At 62.2% G+C, this 20334-nt stretch overlaps 1 protein-coding gene across 8 annotated transcripts in view; it reads left to right on the top strand.

Annotated features, from left to right (window-relative positions):
• KCNT1 (potassium sodium-activated channel subfamily T member 1) overlaps positions 1-20334 on the top strand; it is an 89976-nt gene that overhangs the window by 32556 nt on the left and 37086 nt on the right. For 6 of the 8 annotated variants that reach the window (XM_017848649.1, XM_017848658.1, XM_017848651.1 and 3 more), the window contains exons 3-7: positions 13869-13948; positions 14714-14813; positions 17589-17645; positions 18643-18691; positions 20207-20266. In XM_017848649.1, coding sequence (XP_017704138.1) covers positions 13869-13948; positions 14714-14813; positions 17589-17645; positions 18643-18691; positions 20207-20266 — 346 coding nt within the window. Of the gene's footprint in view, positions 1-172; positions 333-7233; positions 7332-13868; positions 13949-14713; positions 14814-17588; positions 17646-18642; positions 18692-20206; positions 20267-20334 lie in introns of those variants that run through there. The other 2 variants (XM_017848681.1, XM_017848672.1) reach the window with 2 other exon arrangements.

Genomic DNA, 20334 nt, shown 5'->3' with positions numbered 1-20334 from the left:
GGGCGCCCCAGCCGGCGCCGCGGCCCCGGAGGAGCCGCACGGGCTCAGTCCGCTGCTGCCGGCCCGCGGTGGGGGCTCCGTGGGCAGCGACGTGGGCCAGAGGTAGGGGCGCGCGGGCCTGGGACCCCGCTTGGCAAATCGTGCTTGCATCCTGCTTGAGCTGCGCTGGCTGGGCTGCACCTGCGTTGCCTGCAGCCCGGGGAAGGGGGGACGCCAGGGTCTCCCCTCGTAAGCCCACCACAGCGCCCTGCTTCCTGCTGTGTCTCCAGCCTTTGGGAGCCTGCGGGACCCCCACTCCCTCCACTTAGCGGCTGAGCACGGCGGGGCTGCAGGTGAGACTGCAGGGGAGGGAGGAAGTGGACCCGGCTCTGTGCCAGGCACTGGGGGCCCCTGCCCGAGCCCCGTCCCACAGGAGCCGCGATCTTGTTGGTGCCAGCGCCACTTTGGGGGAGACAGGGCCGGCATCTGTGTCCCCACCCCAGAGGTGAGTGCGGCTGAAGCCTGCACAGCAGATCGGGGCTGGGACACAGGGCTCAGGCTGCCCGAGGAGCCCCGCTGTGGGATATGCCTGGTCTGGTGTCTGGTGCTTGTGGCAAGTGGGGTGCAGGAGGCTGTCTGTTGGGCAGGTGGAGCAGCGCCTACCCCTTCTGCAAGCTCAGGGTGGGACGCAGCACCCCCATTTCACGGATGAGGACACCGAGGCTTCATCTGCAGCAGCAAATTCCTAGCCAGCACCTTTCCTGTGCCAGGAGCCATTCTAGATGCTGCGGGGGAAATGAGGATGATTCAGACCTGGCCTGGTGTGGGCACATGTCGTGGGCACGGAACCTGTTCCTTGGAGAGAGAGTTGCAGGCCAGGCTGGGACAGAAGAGCCAAGGCCTCCTGGGGTGCTGGTCCTTCTGGGACAAGCATGGGGAGATGGGCAGGGGCCTTCCAGGTAGCGGGAGCAGCGAGGGCTGAAGCTCCATCAGGGCTGGGGGGGCAGGGCTGGCAGAGCCAGGCCTGGCAGATGGCAGGGCCAAGGGTGCCCAGGAGCCTCTGCCTTGCCCCTCCCACCTGGCCATGGGCTGTTGGGCCCCTCCCCGCACCCCCATTTCTAGCTCTTCACAGCAGCCCTGGGGGGCACTGCCCAGCTGAGTCCCATCTGCGGAAGAGGCTGTTGAGGCTAAGGTCAAGAGCCTGGCTATAGCCTCTTGCAGCTAATGGGCAGCCTCCGCCCAAGAGGCGAGCACTGATCAAGGCCCTGGGGACCACAGTCTCCTCCCCCTCCTCTTCCTGGATGCTGGGATTGGGGGAACAGGGAGGGCAGTGATCCTGGAAACCTTGCTACAGCCAGCCCTGGAGGGGCAGGCTCCTTGCCCCATCCCTGTTCCTGCAGGGCCCACAGAGATAGCAGGTTCTGCCCAGGCTGCGTCTGAGCCCGCAGTGCAGTGCAGCATGGGAGCTGCAGGCCAGGCCCACCTCCTCCAGGAAGCCCTCCAGCATGTTCATCCCAGCCCTTTGGGCTATGCACTGTGCTGATGGTTCCACGTGGGTGGCCTTGCTTACCCCCCGGCAGACCCTGAGGTGCAGAGTCCTTATAGCCTCCTTTTGCAGAGCAGAGGTAATGGAGCTGCTGCCCAGCTGAACTCAGCAGCCCCTGGGCCTGGAGTGTTCACACCGCAGGGCTTGTGCTGAGATGAGTAGGGCAGGCTTCCGAGCAGAGGAAGACTTGGTGGGTTTGTTCTTCCGGAGTGTGGATCTCACGGGAAACGCAGGCGAGGCCGGAGCCGAGAGGCAGGTGCGGTCTGCCCCAGGGAGATGGGGGTCACAGTGCCCGCAGCTGCCTCATCCTGCAGGCCTGAGCTGCCTTCATGGGCCAGCCAGGGTCCAGGCTCCCTCAGCACTCTCAGCCTCTGCCTGTCCCATTGCTGAGAAGATAGTGAAGCAGAAGAGAGGTCTCCACTGCCCCCCAGGGACTGAGTCACAGGAGGCGTTGGTGGGGGAGGGCCTTTGTTCCTGGTGCCCTTGCCCAGAGCTCCCCTAACACCCTGTGCCCACTCATGGGTGCTGCAGGCCGGCGTCTGTCCCTCCTCCCGCACAGTCGAGCTCCCCTGGCCCTGAGCTCCAGGGTCTCCTCCTTCCTTCTGACTCCCCTGCATAAGGCTGGGGAGGGATTGGGAGCTGATAAGACGGCATGGCCTCAGTGGTGGGGTCAGGAGACCATCACTGCAGAGTTTTTGAGTAAAAGTGCCCAGTAGGGGGACAGGGCCACTCAATGAGACCCCACTGGGTCAGGAGGTCCTGGGCCCCCAGTGTCCCCACCACCCCTGGACCTAGGCGGCCTTGCCCCTCCCAGCTAGGGCCTCCCAGCCTCATGCCTGACTTAAGGCACCAATGCAGTCCCCTCCCCACATCCTCTCCGGGGCCACTCCCCCCACCCCATCCTACTCCTCTGCTGGCCCAAAATCCTGAGGCCCCCACACAGCCTGAGGTCTAGTGTGGTCCAGTTCTCCTGCCACTGTGCCCAGCACCCCAGTGTCTGTGGCAGCCGCAGGCCTGTCAGAGTCCAGCTGTGGCACGCAGAGCCCCGGGCCCACCCCAAGCCCCTTGTCGTGGTGTTCTTTGGCTCAGGAGATGGTCCCGAGCCCCCCGACCCCAGACAGCCTTGCTGGGACCCCCTCCCCTGCAGATCCAGACCTTCATGGTTGCCCCCGCTCCTCTCCAAGAACCTGGCTACTCCTCTGTGTCCCCCACCCCAGGCACGCCCAGTGCCCTGCCCTCTTCATGGTGTTCACACCAGCTCAGCACACCCCTTCCCCTGGGCCTCAAGGCCCCCTTGGAGCTCGCCCCAGATGGCCTCTCAGGAGGGCCCCTCCTGAGTATGGCCCCGTCACCCCTGAGGAGCCCCCGCCCTCCTCTGGCTTTGCCCCCGTCCGGGCTGTGCACCTTCTTTCCACACGGGGCTCTGTGCTGTTTCTCCCCCACCCTACAACGCACCTGTTTGGGCGGCTGGTTTATCCTTGACCCGGGAGCATACACAGGGAGTGGCCAGCCGCAGGCGTGGGGCTGTGTTCCCAGGCCCTCAGGGGACACCCGGCCCTGTCTTTCAGGGGTGAGTTTGCTGGGTCCGTACCGCGTTTATTTTCTCACAGTCCTGGAGGCTGGAAGTCTGAGCTTAAGGTGTGGGCAGGCCTGGTTCTTCCTGAGGCCCCTCTCCTTGGCTTGTAGACACCGTCTTCTCCCTGTGTCCTCTCCTGGCCGTCCCTCTGTGTGTGTCTGTGTCCTCATCTCCTCTTCTTATAAGGACACCAGTTTTGTGGGATTAGGCCCCACCCTCACGGCCTCACCTTAATGACCTCTTTAAAGATCTTGTCTCCAAACACAACCGTAAGCTGAGATACTGGGGGTCAGGACTTCAGCATGGTAGCTTGGGGGACAAAACACCGCCCGAGATAAGGGGGTACCCTTGTTGCATGTGGGACCCTGCTAGGACCTCGCAGCTCTCAGGATGGCTGTGCTCTGGGCATTCCCCAGGTTTAGAACACAGAGGCTCCCAAACTCCCCCGAGCAGGGAACCCCCTCTTCCCTGAAGCATCTTATGGGACTTGGGGTTGTGGGGTGCAGAGGGACACCCCACTCTTCCCCCAGTCAGCCCAGAGGGCCTCCTAGAGAGCCCAGAGGGTCCCTCTCTCTCGAGGCTGGCAGCTGAGACTGCTCCTTAAGGGCACAAGTCAAGTGGGGACGGCCCCTCCTTACCTGGGCTCCTTCCCAACCCCAGCCCCAGGCTCTGCAGGACACAGCAGGGAAGGCAGGGCTAAGCCCAGACCCTTACACTGACCACTCCTACCCTAAGCAGGGCTGAGACCCTCTCCCGGGAGGGAGGTGACAGCTTCGGGTGCAGGTTCTGTTCGTATGTTGACAGCGAGCCTGGCCATGGGAAGAGGGTGGGCTCAGGGATGAGGCCCTCACCACCTGGTCCCAGCAGCATTAGGGCTGGCAGAGGCATAAGTGACACCCAGGCCACCAACCGCTGGGACAGGCGAGCGTCAGGGTCCCGCTGGAGCACCGTGGGTTTGGATGCTGCAAATAGAGGCCCAGCTTCCTCAGCTCCCCTCCCCTCCCACCCCTCACCCTGCGGTTCACCTGGCAGGGTTTGTGCCGCCCACAGACCTTGTCTGCACAGGGCTCCAGTCTTCAGCCGGGTTCTGCACAGGCCAGCAAAGCCCCAGGTCCGTTTGCCCATAGGCTGCTGTCCTCCCCTTGGGAGCCCCTGGGTGGATCCTCTACACAGGTGCTTGGTGGCCCCTCCCAAAATCAGCGGGAAGGCTGTCCTGGGCCTCAGGCTGTGGGACGTTTGACGGGCGGTGGTTTCCTCAACACTCAGACAACAGGGCCTTGGGCAGAGTAGATGGGAGGCCCCACGCACAGCTCAGTAGACACTTAGCTAGGGCTATATTGGGAGATGCAGAGGGATGCGGCCAGGGAGCACTTGGGAGAGAGGAGACAGTGGGCCCCAGCAGGGAGAAGCCCAGCCAGGGCCTGGCCACGCCGGACTCCACAGGCCAGGTAAACCCACTGCCATGAGCCAAGGCACTGCCAGGCTCCTGCCAGCCTCTGACACAGCTGTTGCCCTGGCTCAGAGCTTTGGGCAGCACCGGGGTCCAGTGAGAGGAAACCTGAGCTGGACAAACACACAGAATCTGCCAGAAGCTCTGAGCAAACCTAAATATCAGACCCTTTAAGCCTGGGGTTCCACCTGCTCCGTGTGGAGCATGCTGCTGACACGGCCACCATGCCCCGCCGGGACCTCAACCCTCCCAGGGATGTGTCCAGCCTCCACCTCCCCAGAGACCAGGAGCTGCTAGCGCTAGGGGCACCAGGAGGGTGCCTGCCCACCCAGAGGGCCTGGCATAGGCGGGTGAGCGTGTGCCTGTGACCCCAGGCCGGCTCCTTCCTTTCTGCCTATGTGGCCTCAGAAGACAGTGGTCCTCTCTGAACTTTTGTTTTCTTTTCTGAAAAATGATTGTTCTGAGGATTAAAAGAGAGAGGTCCCTCTGAAGTCCTTTGAGGAGGAGCTGGTCCAGGACAGGCACATAGTCAGTGAAGGCAAAGACCCTCAGCACTCCCACCCTGCCCAGCCCCCGACCAGGCCAGTCCTCCGGAGCCCTCAGCTCCCACCAGCCTCTCGCTCCGAACTCCACGTCCAGTGCAGGTTGCAACCACCTTGGTGTCATCTGCCTGCTGGCCAGTCTGGGACAACTGGGGCCAGGCTGAAGGGGTAGCAGGCGTGTGGTTGCTGGCCTAGTGGAGTGGGGTGTGTCCAGTCCCCTGAGATGCATGATCTGTGAGCCCTGGCTTGTCCTATCTCAGGAAGCCTTGGGGCAGGGCTGGTGGGTGCCTCACCCACTGGACTGTGCGTAGGGCAGGGGAGTGGAGACAAGGGACAGCCTCGCAGACCTCGGCATGAAGTGGAGCTCACCGCGCTCACTCCTGGATGCTGGGGACCCCACGTGGGGCCTGGGCAGGCTTCGTGCTGAGCAGGGCCAGGGCGAGTGCCCAAAGCATCGTCACCTGCTTGCGTGGCTGAAGGGTGGCCCTATCCTTGAGTGCGGTTGTCCCCCCCTATCTGGCCCAGGCACAGGAGGGTGCATGCGCGGGGATCTCCCAGCGGGCTGTGCTGCTTTCTCGGGCCCTGAGGGGGCCAGGCTCGGCTCAGTGCCCCCACATGGCTCTGCGCGTGGGCTGCCTCCTACAGGCACCTCTCGCGTGCCCGAGGGCGCTGAAGGTCCAGGCCCCCCAGAGCCTCCCTGCGTGTCTGTGCCCTACCTGGTCCCAGAGCCCAGGCTCTCCATCTGTTTGCTGCCTTCATCCGTCCGTCTGTCTGTCTGCTGTCTTCATGTGTCTGTCTGTCTGCTGCCTTCTCCATCTGTCCGTCTGTCTGCTGCCTTCTGGTTGATGCTCCTCTGGTTGTGTCTCCAGGCTTCCTGTAGAAGATTTCAGCCTGGACTCCTCCCTGTCTCAGTAAGTGTTTTCACAGGAGGGACTGTCTTGGTGGCAGACAAGGGCTTTTAGAGGCATGAGAGCCCTTGTCTCTGGGACCCCTCAACGCAGCATCCCCTGCAGCTGGGCCAGGGCCACCAGCACCTCCCAGCACCCACTGGTGCCTCTGGGTCCCGGGTGCTGGGACTGGAGATAGGACAGTGAGTGTCCCCCCTTGGAGAGGAGCCTGAACTTGGGAAACGAGCTCCCCAGAGGCGGGTGCTCCGTAGCCCCTGCAGTGGTGGCCACGGCCTCAGGAGAGGCAGATGGCAGAGCAGGGGCCTCTGTCATGGTGTTTCAGGGACAGGCAGGCAGGCAGCTGCTGGGGCCCTGGGCTCCGGCTCAGCCCACCTTGGCTGCCTGTGCCAGTCCAGCCCCTAGGAGCTGGGATGCACTCTCAGAGGCTGCGCCACTCCCCACCGAGCCGCTGGGGCTCTGCCGTTGGTGTTTCCTGACTTCGGCTAAGATGTAGGTCAAATGGAAGAGGCTTTGAGGCCAGGGCAGCCAGAGCCCCTCAGAGCAGCCAGGCCCTGTGCACTCCTGGGAAGCCCCCGGCCGCCATCCACCTTCAGCACGGTCTCCAGGAGGGGCCCCAGGCTTACTGTTCCGTGCACAGCACCAGCAGCAGAAACCACCGAGCACTCAGCACTCACGGCTGCTGAGCATCCAGGGGCCGCCCGTCACCTGTGGGGGGGCCTATTATTATTCCAAAAGAGTCCTGGAGGCTGGGAGGCCAGTGGCCACTCCCTGGGCCTCCATCTTCCCAGCCCAGGGCCCATGGTGCAGAGGGTGATGGGTGTGAGATAGAAGGCGTGTCCACCACCCAGGGCTCTCCTGGCGCTGCCCCAGGCTCCGAGGAGTCAGGTCTCAGACCTGTGGGGGGAACATGCGTCTGCGGCCACCCAAGGGGCCGAGGCTATAGTGTGTGCCCCCGTGGCACTGTCTGGACACAGCAGATGTTCCTGGACCGTTGGAGACCCAGCTGGACTCACCCTTCAACCCTGAGTCAGCCTCACCTGGGCCCCTGGCCAAGCCATGGGGGGCCCCAGACGCCCAAGGGTGTCAAAACAGGGATCCCAGGGGGATGGAGCCGTGTGTCTGCCCTTTCTGGGCCCTTGGGCATGTCAGATGCTCTGTCCAGGCTCAGAATAGCTGGCCTCAGGGTTGGCAGCGGGCCTAAAGCCTGCCCTTTCTTCCTGCCTGCCTGGTGCCGGGGGCAGAGGCCTGCGTGGAGCTCCCAGGCACCTGCCTAAGAGCCAGCCGGCACCCAGCCACTGACAGAGAGAGGCAGCTCGGACCTCGGCCCCATGTGAGTGCAGGGCTATGGTGGGCCCTGAGGCGTGTGCCTGGCAGCCTGGAGGTAGTGTGGAGCTTCCCAGCATGGCCATCTGTGCAGGGCCACCTGCCAAGAATCCCTGGAAGGCCAGTCCCCCAGCAGGGAGAAGCGTTGCCTCCCGGCCTCTGCCGACCGCATTTGTCACAGGGCAGCCGGCACTTGCCTCAGAGGGTCCTGTCTTGCTGTGGGAGTGGGCACTGTAAGAGCCCTTTTGCGCACAAGGGCCTCCTCAGGCAGAGCAGTGCTGTGAGCCCCCGGGCACAGGCAGGCAGTGGGTATGGGTGCACACGGGGCCCAGGCCTGGCTCAACACCAGCCATGCCTCACTGGGGCAGAGCCACCACCTGGGGACAGATTCCCCTGCTGCCCTTACGGGGAGCCCCAAGGACCCAGGCCCGGCACTGCCTCTGACCTGCTGCGTGATTGGGGCAAGTGTGGGCCTCGGGGAGCCTCGGGGGGCTGCAGTGGGCCTCAGCTGACCGGGAGCTGCCCTGTCCTCACGGTGCCAGGGACAGACTATTCGCCACAGGCCAGTGCCGCTGACGGCTCTCCTAGGGCCAGGGCCAGGATTTGGCCTGTGGATTCCTCAGGGACTGTGGCCTCACCCCAGGGAGTGCACGAGGGACTGTCTGAGGCTCCCTGCTGCATCCGGCACCCCCTGGCCAGGCCTGCCTGCGTGTGCCCGTGAGTCCCACCGGCCATGTGCCTTGTTGCTGGGCTGTAGGCCGTGGGCAGTGGTGGTCCCTGGTGTGCCCCGTCCTCCCCGCCAGCCAAAATGCAGACTGGCAGAGGTCAGACGGGCCCAGCCCCCTGTGGTGCGTGTGTGGCTGCGCCCCTGAGCCCGCCTCCCAGGGTGGAGGTCGGAACCTGCGGCTGGGGGTCCAGGAGTGCCAGGTGTGGACTCTGCTTGGGAACGGCAATGTTCCCACACAGATGCTGCTGTGAGCGCTCGCATGCTATCTGCCTGGTGAACAAATGAGTGAACTGATGAGTGGATGAGAATGGACACAGGAAGTAGATTATTCTACCCTGTCCTTGCCCATTGGTCTGGGAGCCCACGTTCGCAGGCAGGTTCTTCCCAGCCCTGGGGGCGGCTCCCCATGGGAGTTCTCGGTTGTCTCCCACCTCTCGGGGCACTCCACCGAGCCCACGCCCGGCTCCCAGGAGCAACTCGCCATGAGCCGGTCCCTGCTTTCCCACAGGCCGGGCCCTGACAGGAAGCGGAGAGTGCAGCCCCACCCGGGGTCCGGCCTCTGCCCATGGTCCACACTTGTGGCTTCATAGCCTGGGAACCACAGTGAGTCGAAGGCCTGCACTGTCTCTTCCGGCCAACGTGGGTCCTGATGGTTTGAGCAGATGGGCGCTGGCCCCCAGATGAGCACCGGGGCACCCCAGTGCCTAAAGCCTCCGAGCAAGGGCGTCGTCCCAGGAGAACCCTGGGACACAGAGGCCATTGTTTCTCTCTCACCACAGGCAGAGCTCCTCCACCTGTCCGCTGTCCTCGGGACGCCCCAGAGTTGGTCCCTGTCCTGGTTCGCCTTCCCCAGGGAGGAGGCCCAGGCTCTGGCAGGTGGAGGGGAACGGCCGGGCAGAGGGGCAGAGGAGCAGCCGAGCAGAGGAGCAGCAGGGCCCGTGTAGCCTCAGAGGGCTCACTGGGTCTTAGCCCTGGGCCTCTGGCTGCCAGGCTAGGAGCATGCTGTGACTCTGAGGAGCTAGCAGAACCCTCCAGGCTACCAATGTCCATGAACCTCTGGCGCAGCAAGGAAGCTTGGGCCACTCTGGCTGGAACCTCCAGGCGGGTCTACACCAGCCGGGTCGGCCTGGAGCTGACCCCAGCCAGGCCTCTGCAGCCACAGGCTCCCTCCCCAGGTGCCGCTGGGTGATTCGTTAAGACAGATCACACCAGTCACCTGAAATACACTTCAGGGGAAAATGGATGGTTTTTATCTCCTTTTTGTGGTGGTGCTAGGAGAAGTGGGCGGCCACAGTTCGTTAAAAATTAAAAGCAGAGGAGGCTTCATTAATTTCTCTGGCATTGCAGGCTCCGGTGTCTCAGGGAACAGGCCTGCCAGGCCCCAGCGTTTCTCTGGCTCCACGTGGAGGGTGCCTTCCGTGCGGGTGGGCACTCCCCGCTGAGCTCCGTGGGGGGCTGCCCAGATTGGGGCCCACGGCCCCTGGGTGAGGGGACCAGGGTCTGGCTGGGCTGTCTCCCTAAAGAGCTCAGTGCTCTGTTTCTGGGGTGCCAGGAGGAGACCAAAGGACCTCAAAGAGAAGCTGTTGGGGGCACGACTAGTCCCAGGTCAGCAGTCCTCAACCCCACTGTGTCTGGGGAGGAACTTGGCTGTCCAGAAGCCAGTGAGGTCCTGGCGATGGGCAGGGTTGCATTTCTCTGTTTCCTGGCTGTGGAGGCCAACGGGAGCCCAGTGGGACGCACTGGCTTCGTGGTCTTGGCAGGCAGTTGCAGAGGCCCAAGGCCGAGTCCCAGCTGCCCCAGGTCCATGGGGAGGTAAAGGGAGGAGCAGGAGCTCCTGGGAGGCCCATGACCACTGGAGGGCTGGGGGTATGGCCAGAGCTGGCTGGAGAGATGGAGCTGACTGGGTGTTGCCTTGAAGCGGAGTGTGGGACGATGGTCAGGGTGGAGCTGGGCACCCCCGCCTAGCAGGAGTGGTCAGGCAGGAGCCCCAGGCCCGGAGGGAGGTCAGAGGGGAGAAACATTCTGAGGGCAGAGCTGCAGGACCTGCTAATGGCTCTGGTCTAGGGGAGAGGAGGGTACAGGAGCCTGAGGTCGGTGTGGGGTAGTTGGCCTGGTGCCATCAGGAATGGAGAATTCTGCCTGGGTGGGGCGGAGGGTGGATGCCAGAGGGCAGAGTGAGACTGGACGGCTGCCAGCAGAGCCAGTTGGGAAGTCACCCCTGCGTGGTACTTAATTCCTGGGCTGGGTGGGGGAGAGGCACCTGTGGCCAGCCCTGGGGTCCCCCAAGGAGAACGGAGCGGAGAGGGGAAAACCAGAGCTCTGGGAGGCTGTGCTGAGAGGCCCAGGGAGGAGGGGAGATTCTGGGGCCTGGTCACCATGAAGGGCATGGTGAGGCTCCCTGCCGGACAGGAGAGGGTGGGAGGCAGTAGGGGCAAGTGAGGTGGGCAGACTCCCCGCATTGAGGCTTTTGCCTTGGAGGGCAGGACAGTGGTGGGGAGGCGGGCAGGGTGGGTTCCTAAGCAACATGCTTTTAGGACCCGGTGGTCCCTGGGTACCCCTGGCAGTGAGGGGAGGAGGGCCTTAGGAAACCCTGGGCTCAGCCCCCAGGGGCAGCTCCTCCCTCAGCTCTGCCTCCCCACCAACATGGCCAGACCAGGCCCAGCACAGCCTGGACCTCCAGCGTCCTGTCTGAGCCTCTCATTCAGAGAAAAAGACAGTGGACAAGGCCCCCAAAGAGACCCTCATGCAGCGAGGGCCCTCCCCAGCCAGGGCTCCAGGCACACAGATGAGAGGCGTGGGGCAGGAGGAGGGTCTGGGGGACTGAGCAGAGCTGTCTGTGCTGAGGGGTTCCAGGGTGAGAGGCGTGGGGCAGGAGGAGGGGCTGGGGGACCGAGCAGAGCTGTCTGTGCTGAGGGGTTCCAGGGTGAGAGGTGTGGGGCAGAAGGAGGGGCTGGGGGACCGAGCAGAGCTGTCTGCGCTGAGGGGTTCCAGGGTGAGAGGCGTGGGGCAGGAGGAGGGGCTGGGGGACCGAGCAGAGCTCTCTGTGCTGAGGGGTTCCAGGGTGTGATGGAGCACTCTGGGGGCAGACTGACCCCCGATTAGCACCGGGTTCAGACCCCACTGGTCTGTGGGAGGCTCGTCCCACCGCCTGGCTCCAGAAGCCCCGAGTGTGCCAGGTGGGGTGACCAACCTGCCCCAGGACTTGGCCTGAGTCTCCTTTTCAGCATGGGACAAGGGCACCCAGAGCCACGCGCCTCTTCCTGGGCCCTGGCCCTTCGTTCTTTCTTTATTTATTATTTTTGAGACAGGGCCTCGCTCTGTCACCTAGGCTAGGGTGCAGTGGCCTGTTGAAGGCTCTCTTCAGCCTCAAAATGCTAAGTTCAAACGATTCTCCTACCTCATCCTCCCGAGAAGCTGGGACTACAGGCACGTATCACCATGCCTGGCTATTTTTTATAGAGACAGGGGGTCTTGCTATGTTGCCTAGGCTGGTCTCAAACTCCTGGCCTCAAGCGATCCTCTCACCTCTGCCTCCCAAGGTCCTGGGATTACAGGCATCTGCGACCGGCCTCTGGCCCCTTCTTGAGCTCTGTAACCAGCAGAGGCCACTGTGGCTACTGGGGCAGATCAAGGCAGGTGCTGGGACTCTACCAAGGCCCCTCCTGCCCACCCCACAGCAGCCCCACCACGAAGGCTGCTGCACACACCTGGTCCACGTCACTTACCCTGAGTGTTGTGAGCTTTGGGAAACACCGAATATTTTAATCACTTTTGGAGATGTTGGGGTCACCAGCCCCGGGCCAGGCAGTGACATCAAATTCTCAGATTCAATTGATGGGAGCCAGTGCCTGCTCAGAGGGGAAGTGAGGCTCACAGCCCGCCCACTGGGTGTCACAGCCTCCTGCCCTGGTGGACGGTCACAAGGAAGGGGTTGAGGCAGGAACAGGGGTTGGGCTGGTGCTTACCTCCCCCCACCTCTGGACAGCTGCCCTGGGACCTCTGCTTGAATGCTGCCTCCTCCAGGATCCTTCCAGGCAGCACAAGTCTTCCTCTGGGCTCCCCTGTCTGTCTGCCCTACTGTGTTGTGGCCCTCGCCCTGCACTGGGCAGGGGGCCCATGCTGAGGAGCTCACCTGGACTGTGTGTTCTGCCCCCACACCATCCCTGAGGGAAGCAGGGCACCTCTCTTTGACCCCAGGGAGCAAGGCCAGGCACCAGAGGCAGCCCCCGAGGGCTAAGGCAGCCAACTGATAGGCGTAGACTTCATGGAGGTCACAGTGGCCATAGCTGGGAGCAGTCAAGGGTCCCATGGAGGACAGCCCAGCACCCCAGGGTACAGGCTGTTTAGTGGGACATGTGCTCCGCCTTCCCAGAGATGACTGTGCCTGCTGCAGGAACTCTGGCTCCGGGTCTCACTCCTGTCTGTCCTGCAGGCTGGCAGCATTGGAGTTTTCATCTCAGGGGAACATTAAACCCTGGGCCAGCCTGGCCTGCATCCCGGCACAGCCGGACACAGGAGGCCCTGTGTCCAAGGCTGGGGCAGTGGGGGCAGCAGCCGTCCACCCCCAGGCTCCATCCTACTCTTGGTGACCAGCCTGGGTCATGGAGGTGGTGGCCAGAGTAGGTGAACCACACAATCTCCCCACTCCACCTCACCCCACCTGCCACCCTCGGTGACTGGCACACTGTGGTCTCTTCTCAGGACCTGGAGGCCGGCGGGCTGGATGACAGGCCCCTGAGCATGGGGGTTGAGGGGTGTCTGGGAACTGGTGGCTGGGGCCATAGGTGAGCCTGAGGGAAGGGGAGCAGCCCTGGCTGGAGAGGGCCCCACGGCTGGCCTGCAGGCTGGGTGCAGGGATGACCACCTCCCACCAGCCCATCTTCCCCGACAGCGCTTGAGGCTGCAGTGGCCCATAGCCGTGGAGCACAGCCACCAGCGGCCTCCAGACAGAGCAGCTGACCATCAGCTGNTCCACCCCAGGCTCCATCCTACTCTTGGTGACCAGCCTGGGTCATGGAGGTGGTGGCCAGAGTAGGTGAACCACACAATCTCCCCACTCCACCTCACCCCACCTGCCACCCTCGGTGACTGGCACACTGTGGTCTCTTCTCAGGACCTGGAGGCCGGCGGGCTGGATGACAGGCCCCTGAGCATGGGGTTGAGGGGTGTCTGGGAACTGGTGGCTGGGGCCATAGGTGAGCCTGAGGGAAGGGGAGCAGCCCTGGCTGGAGAGGGCCCCACGGCTGGCCTGCAGGCTGGGTGCAGGGATGACCACCTCCCACCAGCCCATCTTCCCCGACAGCCCTTGAGGCTGCAGTGGCCCATAGCCGTGGAGCACAGCCACCAGCGGCCTCCAGACAGAGCAGCTGACCATCAGCTGTGGACAGCCTATCTGACGCAGGTCCTACAGTGTGTTCTCAGCACTTGCAGTGTCCTGAGCACCATACCCAGGGCCATGTGGACAACTTTACCTCCTGGCAGCTGCCCTGCACCCATGGAGGCTTGGGCGAGGGTGTGTGGAGTGGGTGCCGCACCCTGAGCCCCAACAGGGCGGCCTGGAGGGCCCAGATTCACAGCAGTGAGTGCCCAGGGGTGCAGGGAGGAATCTTGAGAGGAGCCGAGGCTGGGTCAGCTGTCTGCTGGGTGTGACGGACGCCAGGGCCCTCCCAGGTCTGAGATGGAGGCAGTGGCCCTGCTGTCTTCTCAACGCCTGCAGTTGGAAAGTTGGAAGAAGTCAGTTGGATTGGGGCTTCTGGCGTGTCCCCAGCCTGAAACCCCACTGGTCCTGAGCCCCCACGCCCCTCTCTGCTCCTCCAGGGTCCAGGTGGAGTTCTACGTCAATGAGAACACCTTCAAGGAGCGGCTCAAGCTGTTCTTCATCAAAAACCAAAGATCGAGTGAGTGGGGTGCCTGGAGGGCCACTCCCAGGCAGGGAGGTGTTGGGGGCGCTGGGAGCAAGGCTGGCAATGGCAAAGGCTGGGGCTGTGAGCTCAGGGAAGAGTCCATGGGGTGGGAGCCGCCTGAGTGCTACAGGGGGATTTGGAAGCAGGGTGGGGGTGGGGGGTGCATGGTGAGTGGGGCATAGGGTCACTCCCTCTTAGCTTCACACTGTCTGAGACCAGGGCCTCTCCAGCGGGACCCATGGGGACACTGCCCTGCCTGCTGGACACCGGGCTGGATGGGGCAGGACCATCCACAGGTGCCTGCAAGGTCTCCCCTGTGGACACGGCCCGCCTCCCATCCCTCCATACAGCCCCACCCTCCCCAACAGCTCCCTGCCCCGTTCCCAGCCAGAGCTTGGCCTCATGGCCCCCCAAGGGATGCAGGGTGAGGACTTGGGGGTTTTCCCAGGGGCTCCACATTCACCTGCCTGCTCCCCAATCCTCATCCTGACCCCCAAGAAGTAGAGTGGCCTCTAGAAATCCCCCGCACCCCACGTTCAGGCACTTGTAAGGTGGGGCCAGGGACGGAGCCTTTCGGAGGCTGACCCGGGAGCACCGGCCACCAAGCAACGCAGGGCACACAGGGCTCTGGGTGCAGCCGGGTGTGGGAGGGGAGCCCAGCTGGGGCCATCCAGAGAGCCCAGCCAGACCCGGGTGCAGGCCCTGCTCCCCGAAGCCCAGGGCTGGGTCAGAGCCCTGAGGCCGCTGCCCTCCCTGCAGGCCTGAGGATCCGGCTGTTCAACTTCTCCCTGAAGCTCCTCACCTGCCTGCTCTACATCGTGCGCGTCCTGCTCGACGACCCGGCCCTGGGCATCGGATGGTGGGCCACCTGCGCGGCTGGGCGAGGGGTCGTGGGTCCCAGGGCTGAGCCTTCCTGCTGGGCCATTACAGAGGCTGATGGCGTCCCTGAGGGAGCTCCTGTGCCCGGGGCCTTGGGGAGTCCTTCCTTCCCCAGCGTCACTCAGTGCCCAGGCTCCCGCAGACAGCTCAGCGTAGGGAGAAGGGTCCCTATCGTAGACTTCCAGCTGTGCCCTTAACTGACCCCAGAAGGTCCACGGAAAGGCTGGAGCATCTAGGAAGCCCCTCCCTGCCCCCACAAATGTCTTCGTGCTCACTTGAGCTTCTGCAGGTCAGGGAAGGGGGCGCCCAGCCCCCCAGGAAAAGCCCCTACCTGTTTCTGGGAGTGTCTTCTACCCCTCCTGGGTCCCAAGGAGTGCCCTTCCGGGGCCCATCCTCCTGAGGCCAATGCTCCAGGGACTTCCCGGAGAGGTGCTCGGGCAGCCATGTGCAGTCAGGTCCTCAACAGCCTCGCAGCAGCCACCATGAGGGTGGGTGGGAACTTGCTCTGAGTCCTATTCTCTCTCTGCTGTCGCTGCTTCGAGAAGTGGCAGCTGCTGGGACCTACTCTGTGCCCAGGGCGCCTTGGTGACTCCTGCTCCCTCTGTGTGGGTCCCAGGGGACATCAGCAGGGCCCTGCGGTCCTCAGTGCTGGATTGTCCTGAGTCATGTCTTTGGGGACCAGCCCCCAACCCCAGGCCTCTCGCTCTGGCTCCCTGGCATTTGAATGCTGTGCTCTGTGCCCTGTTTCTTCTCTCCCCTCTCCTGCCTCGTTCCCTTGTTCACCCATTCTCTTGTTCTATCCTGCTTCCTGGTTTCCAGAAATCCTTCCTCTGAACGTCCTTCCGAGGATGGCATCTCCAGTCCTTTCCTGTTTTACATTTTCCCCATCTGCTGGGCCAGTTTCTCCCGAGCTCACATTGGGCCCTGATTTTTTCATACCCGTATAATCTCCTCAAATGTCTGGTGCTGTTTATGCATAAGAGTGCTCAGGCGCTGAGGGGCTCTGCAGCCACATGTGTGGTGTGGTTGTCACCATCCAGCTATCGGGGTGAACCCTGCCAGGATGTTGGTCCCCTCTCTGGCTGCACAGAGCAGGTTCTTCCCTGGAGAGGAAGGCCTGACTGCCGGGAGCCTGGCTTCTGGGAGCCTAAAGGTGTGCATGTAAACTTTTGCTCAATTCCCTTTTCACCTGTTACCCCATCACGAGGGGCCTGGCATCCCCAGGCCGGAGACTTACCCTCTCCTGTCTTTGTCTATGTCGGAAGAGGGCAGAACCCACTAGGATAATTTGAGGAGAACTGGACCCTAACTGACTCTCAAGCTACTTTCCTGGGTCACCCCCCACCCCAAGTCCCAGGGGCCCCTGGGGCTTCTGGTTTCACTCCCCACAGGGCACGAGTCTGTTGTGTTCACTGCCCATCCCCTAGCACAGCGTCCAGGACGTGGACGGGGGTGAGAAGATGGGTGGATGATGGATGGATGGTTGGTTGGATGGATGGATGGATGGATGGATGGATGGATGGATGGATGCAGTGGATGGAGGGATGAGTGGATGGGTGGATGATGGATGGATGGATGGATGGATGGATGCAGTGGATGGATGGATGGATGGATGGATGGATGAGTGGATGGGTGGATGATGGATGGATGGATGGATGGATGGATGCAGTGGATGGAGGGATGGATGGATGGATGGATGGATGAGTGGATGGGTGGATGATGGATGGATGAGTGAATGGGTGGAGGAATGAGTGGATGGGTGGAGGGATGAGTGGATGGATGGGGAGATGAGCGGATGGATGGAGGGATGAGTGGATGGAAGATGGATGGATGGACAGATGAGTAGATGGATAGATGGAAGAGTGGATGGATGGATGGATGGATGAGTGGATGGATGAACAGATGAGTGGATGGATGGAGGAATGAGTGGATGGATGGAGGGATGGATGGTGGATGGATGAGTGAATGGATGGATGGGTGATGGATGATAGAAGGATGTCCAGATACTTCTATGGGCATTGAGTTTGCAACAACCCCATTAAAAATCCGGGGAAAGTGGGTCAGTTGAAAGAAAAGACAAAAGGAGCTGGCCATCGCCCGGGGCCTTGTGAGCAGTGAGGTCTCCTTGGTCAGTGACCCTGGCATTGGTGATGGTCTGGGACAAAACTAGCGTGTTGGCCACGCCCTGGTCACTGTCGCAGCAGCTGGTTCCAGGTGGCTTGGGGGTCGCTTGTCCTCAGAAGCAGCTTAGGGACGTGCCTCTTGGAATCAGCACCTAGGGATAGGAGCTTCCTCTCCCTGTCTCTTGAGCACTGTCCAGCCTTGTTCAAGGCAGCTCTGGCCTTGGGCAGGCCCTGAGTGTTCCCAAGTGCTCTCTCTGGCCATGCAGTGCCCCTCCCTGGGAGCCTGTTGTCAACACAGGCAAAACCAGTGTGTTACTGTTGAGTCAGGGCTACCCCCAATCCCGCAGATGTGGGATGTACCCTCGCTGTCTGCCTGCTGGGCTGAGCAGAGGCCACCCCAGCCTTCTTCAGTTAGAGGCCCTCCTGCAGGATCTCTGCAGTGGGTGGGGAGGGGGCAGACTGCCTTGTCTCCCAGATGTGAGAGCTCAGACCCTTCCAGGATGTGGGGGTTAGCCCTGGGTGGGTGAGTAGGAGGCCCCCATGAACCCGAGCCTGTGGCAACCCTCGGGCAGCAAGTCCTTGCAGTGGTGCTGGAGTGGCCGAGGCCAGGCCAGCGCTGTGTCTCTCCACAGCTGGGGCTGCCCAAAGCAGAACTACTCCTTCAATGACTCGTCCTCTGAGATCAACTGGTAAGTCCACACTCCAGCTCCCAATAGCCAGGTGCTCAGAGGCTTGGGACCAGGGTTGGGTGGGATGGCCAGAGGCTCATACTGCCTGGTCCCTGAGGGACAATGCCCAGCCTCAGCCCAGCAGCCACCCAGGTTCCCCAGAACACATGTGCCCTTGGCCCTGGCCATAGTCAATGCTGGGAATGTCTCCTTCAAGAGGAGTAGTTTGAGAATTATGATTTCCCAGCCAGTTCCACAGCCTCCACACACTCTTCCTGAGCCCAGCGAGAGATGCAGGGAAGCCTGTCTCCTGGTGAGTTGGCAGCTTCTCTTCCAGTTCACCATCTTATGGCCAAGGAAGGCGGCTGCCCTGGGCAGGCAGTGAGAGGTGACTGCGGGGCAGCCGGGGTGCCTGGTCCAGAGGTTGAGACCTGTCCCCAGACCCTGCTAGGTGTGTCCCCAGTGCCCAAGCCCCTGTCCACATCAGGCGAGGGGCAGATGGTCCCCTGCAGCCATGCCCCGCCTGTTTATGGATGAGGAACCGAGGCTCAGGGAAACCCAGAGGGCTGTCAGTTAGATAGCCCGACCTCCCTGCTCTTAGGGACATTCATGGGAACCCAGCTCCAGGGACCCAGGTGAAAAAAACAGGCCACCCAGGCTGCTGTTGCCTGTCGTTTCCAGAGAGGAGAAGCTTTGCTACCCTTGGCAATGTCATGGGCTGCAGGCCAAGGCTCCATGGGAACTCAGTCATGGGCCCCAACCTCACAAGCAATTCCTGGGGTGCCCGTCTGCTGCAGTCCTGCTCCCTCCTCTCCTCTCTCCTTCGCTTCCCTTCTCCTGCCCTTCCCTCCTCCTTACAGTCCCCTCCAAAGGCAAGGTAGTCTCCTTTGGTCCAACCCTAGTGAGTAGCACATGCTTGGGGCCAGTGGAGGCCAGTGGTTATAGCCCCAGCCCCAGGGTGGCTGGAGGACACTAGTGGCTGTGGTGCCCTACTGTGCTGCCTCTTTTCTCTCCCCAGGGCTCCCATTCTATGGGTGGAGAGAAAGATGACACTGTGGGCGATCCAGGTGAGTGCCCCACCCTGCCCCTCTCCCCACTGCAGTGGTGCTCAGTAAGCACTGAGGACCAACCCAGGCTCAGTAAGTAGGGAACCCAGGCTCAGTAAATGCTCAGGACAAACCCAGGCTCAGTGGGCAGGGGACCTAGACTCAGTGAGCACTGAGGACAGACCCAGGCTCAGCAAATGCTGAGGACAAACCCAGGTTCAATAAACAGGTGACTCTGGCTCAGTGAGCACTGAGGACAAACCCAGGATTGGTAAACAGGGACCCAGGCTCAGTGAGCACTGAGGACAGAGCCAGGCTTAGTAAGTAGGGGACCCAGGCTCAGTGAGCACTGAGAACAGACCCAGGCTCAGTAAGCAGGGAAACCAGGCTCAGTGAATGCTGAGGACAAACCAAGGGTCAGTGAGCACTGAAGACAAACCCAGCATTTACTGACCCAGGCTCAGTAAATGCTGAGGACAAATCCAGGCTCAGTAAATGCTGAGGACAAACCCAGGCTCAGTGAGCACCGAGGACAGTCCCAGACTCAGTAAGCACGGGACCCAGGCTCAGTGAATGCTGAGGACAAAGCCAGGTTCAGTAAACAGGTGACTCTGGCTCAGTGAGCATTGAGGACAAACCAAGCAATTACTGACCCAGGCTCCGTAAATGCTGAGGACAAACCCAGGATCAGTAAACAGGATACCCAGGCTCAGTAAGCATTGAGGATAGACCCAGGCTCAGTAAGCAGGGACACCAGACTTTAGTGAATGCTGAGGACAAACCCAGGCTCAGTAAGTAGGGAACCCAGGCTCAATGAACGCTGAACACAAACCCATGCTCAGTAAGCAGGGGTCCCAGGTTCAGTGAGTGCCGAGGACCAACCCAAGCTCTACTGCTCTCCACACAATTTTCCCAGGGATCCCTGAGGGCTTCATGACCCCCTCTGTCTGCTTCACTGTCTGAATCTCTCCCTCCGCTGACCCATCTGTGTCCTTGCTGTTTTCCTGGGGTGGAGAGTGCACAGGCCAGGTCCGTGGCTGGCTTCTGGGTGGGTGACCTAGTTCATGACTAGGTCCCATGTCTCCATCTGAGACCAGAGAGGGTCTCTCGTACCCACCCCTATCATGTTCCAGAGGGGTCAGTAGATGCCTGTGCTGACAGGGGGCTCCACTGAGAAAACCAGGTCCACTGAGCCTCCATCCCCATTCCCTCCCCAGCGGGGCAGTGGGAGTAGCCGTTCTCTGGTGCCTTCCTGAGTCTCCTGCCTCACCCACTGCACCTTCCATCCCACCCTGGGCCTAGAGTGGGTGGCCCAGGAGGACCAGGGTTTCAAGACTCCATCTGCCCTTGGCCCTGGTGGGGGTCAGCCAAAGGCCTTGGCAGCTAAGACTGTCCTGACATGGGAGTGAGGGTCAAGGCAGCCCCCTAGACACACGCCTGGCTTTGTGTGGTACCTGCCCACCGAGGCCTGTGGGATCAGGCCCTGCACCGCAGCCCTGGCCTGCTCCAGAGCTCCTTCCCTTTCCTGTCTCCCAGGTCATCGTGGCCATAATAAGCTTCCTGGAGACAATGCTTCTTATCTACCTCAGCTACAAAGTGAGTGCCTGTCCGGGGTGGCACCTCACAGGGGTCCCCACCCTTCCCCACCTCCCCACCTTCCCACC

The sequence above is a fragment of the Rhinopithecus bieti genome, unplaced genomic scaffold (genome assembly GCF_001698545.2).
Source record: "Rhinopithecus bieti isolate Rb0 unplaced genomic scaffold, ASM169854v2 scaffold_2205, whole genome shotgun sequence".
Lineage (NCBI taxonomy): Eukaryota > Metazoa > Chordata > Mammalia > Primates > Cercopithecidae > Rhinopithecus > Rhinopithecus bieti.
Note: the sequence above shows the minus strand (reverse complement) of the source record. Positions and strands in the feature narration are given on the sequence as shown.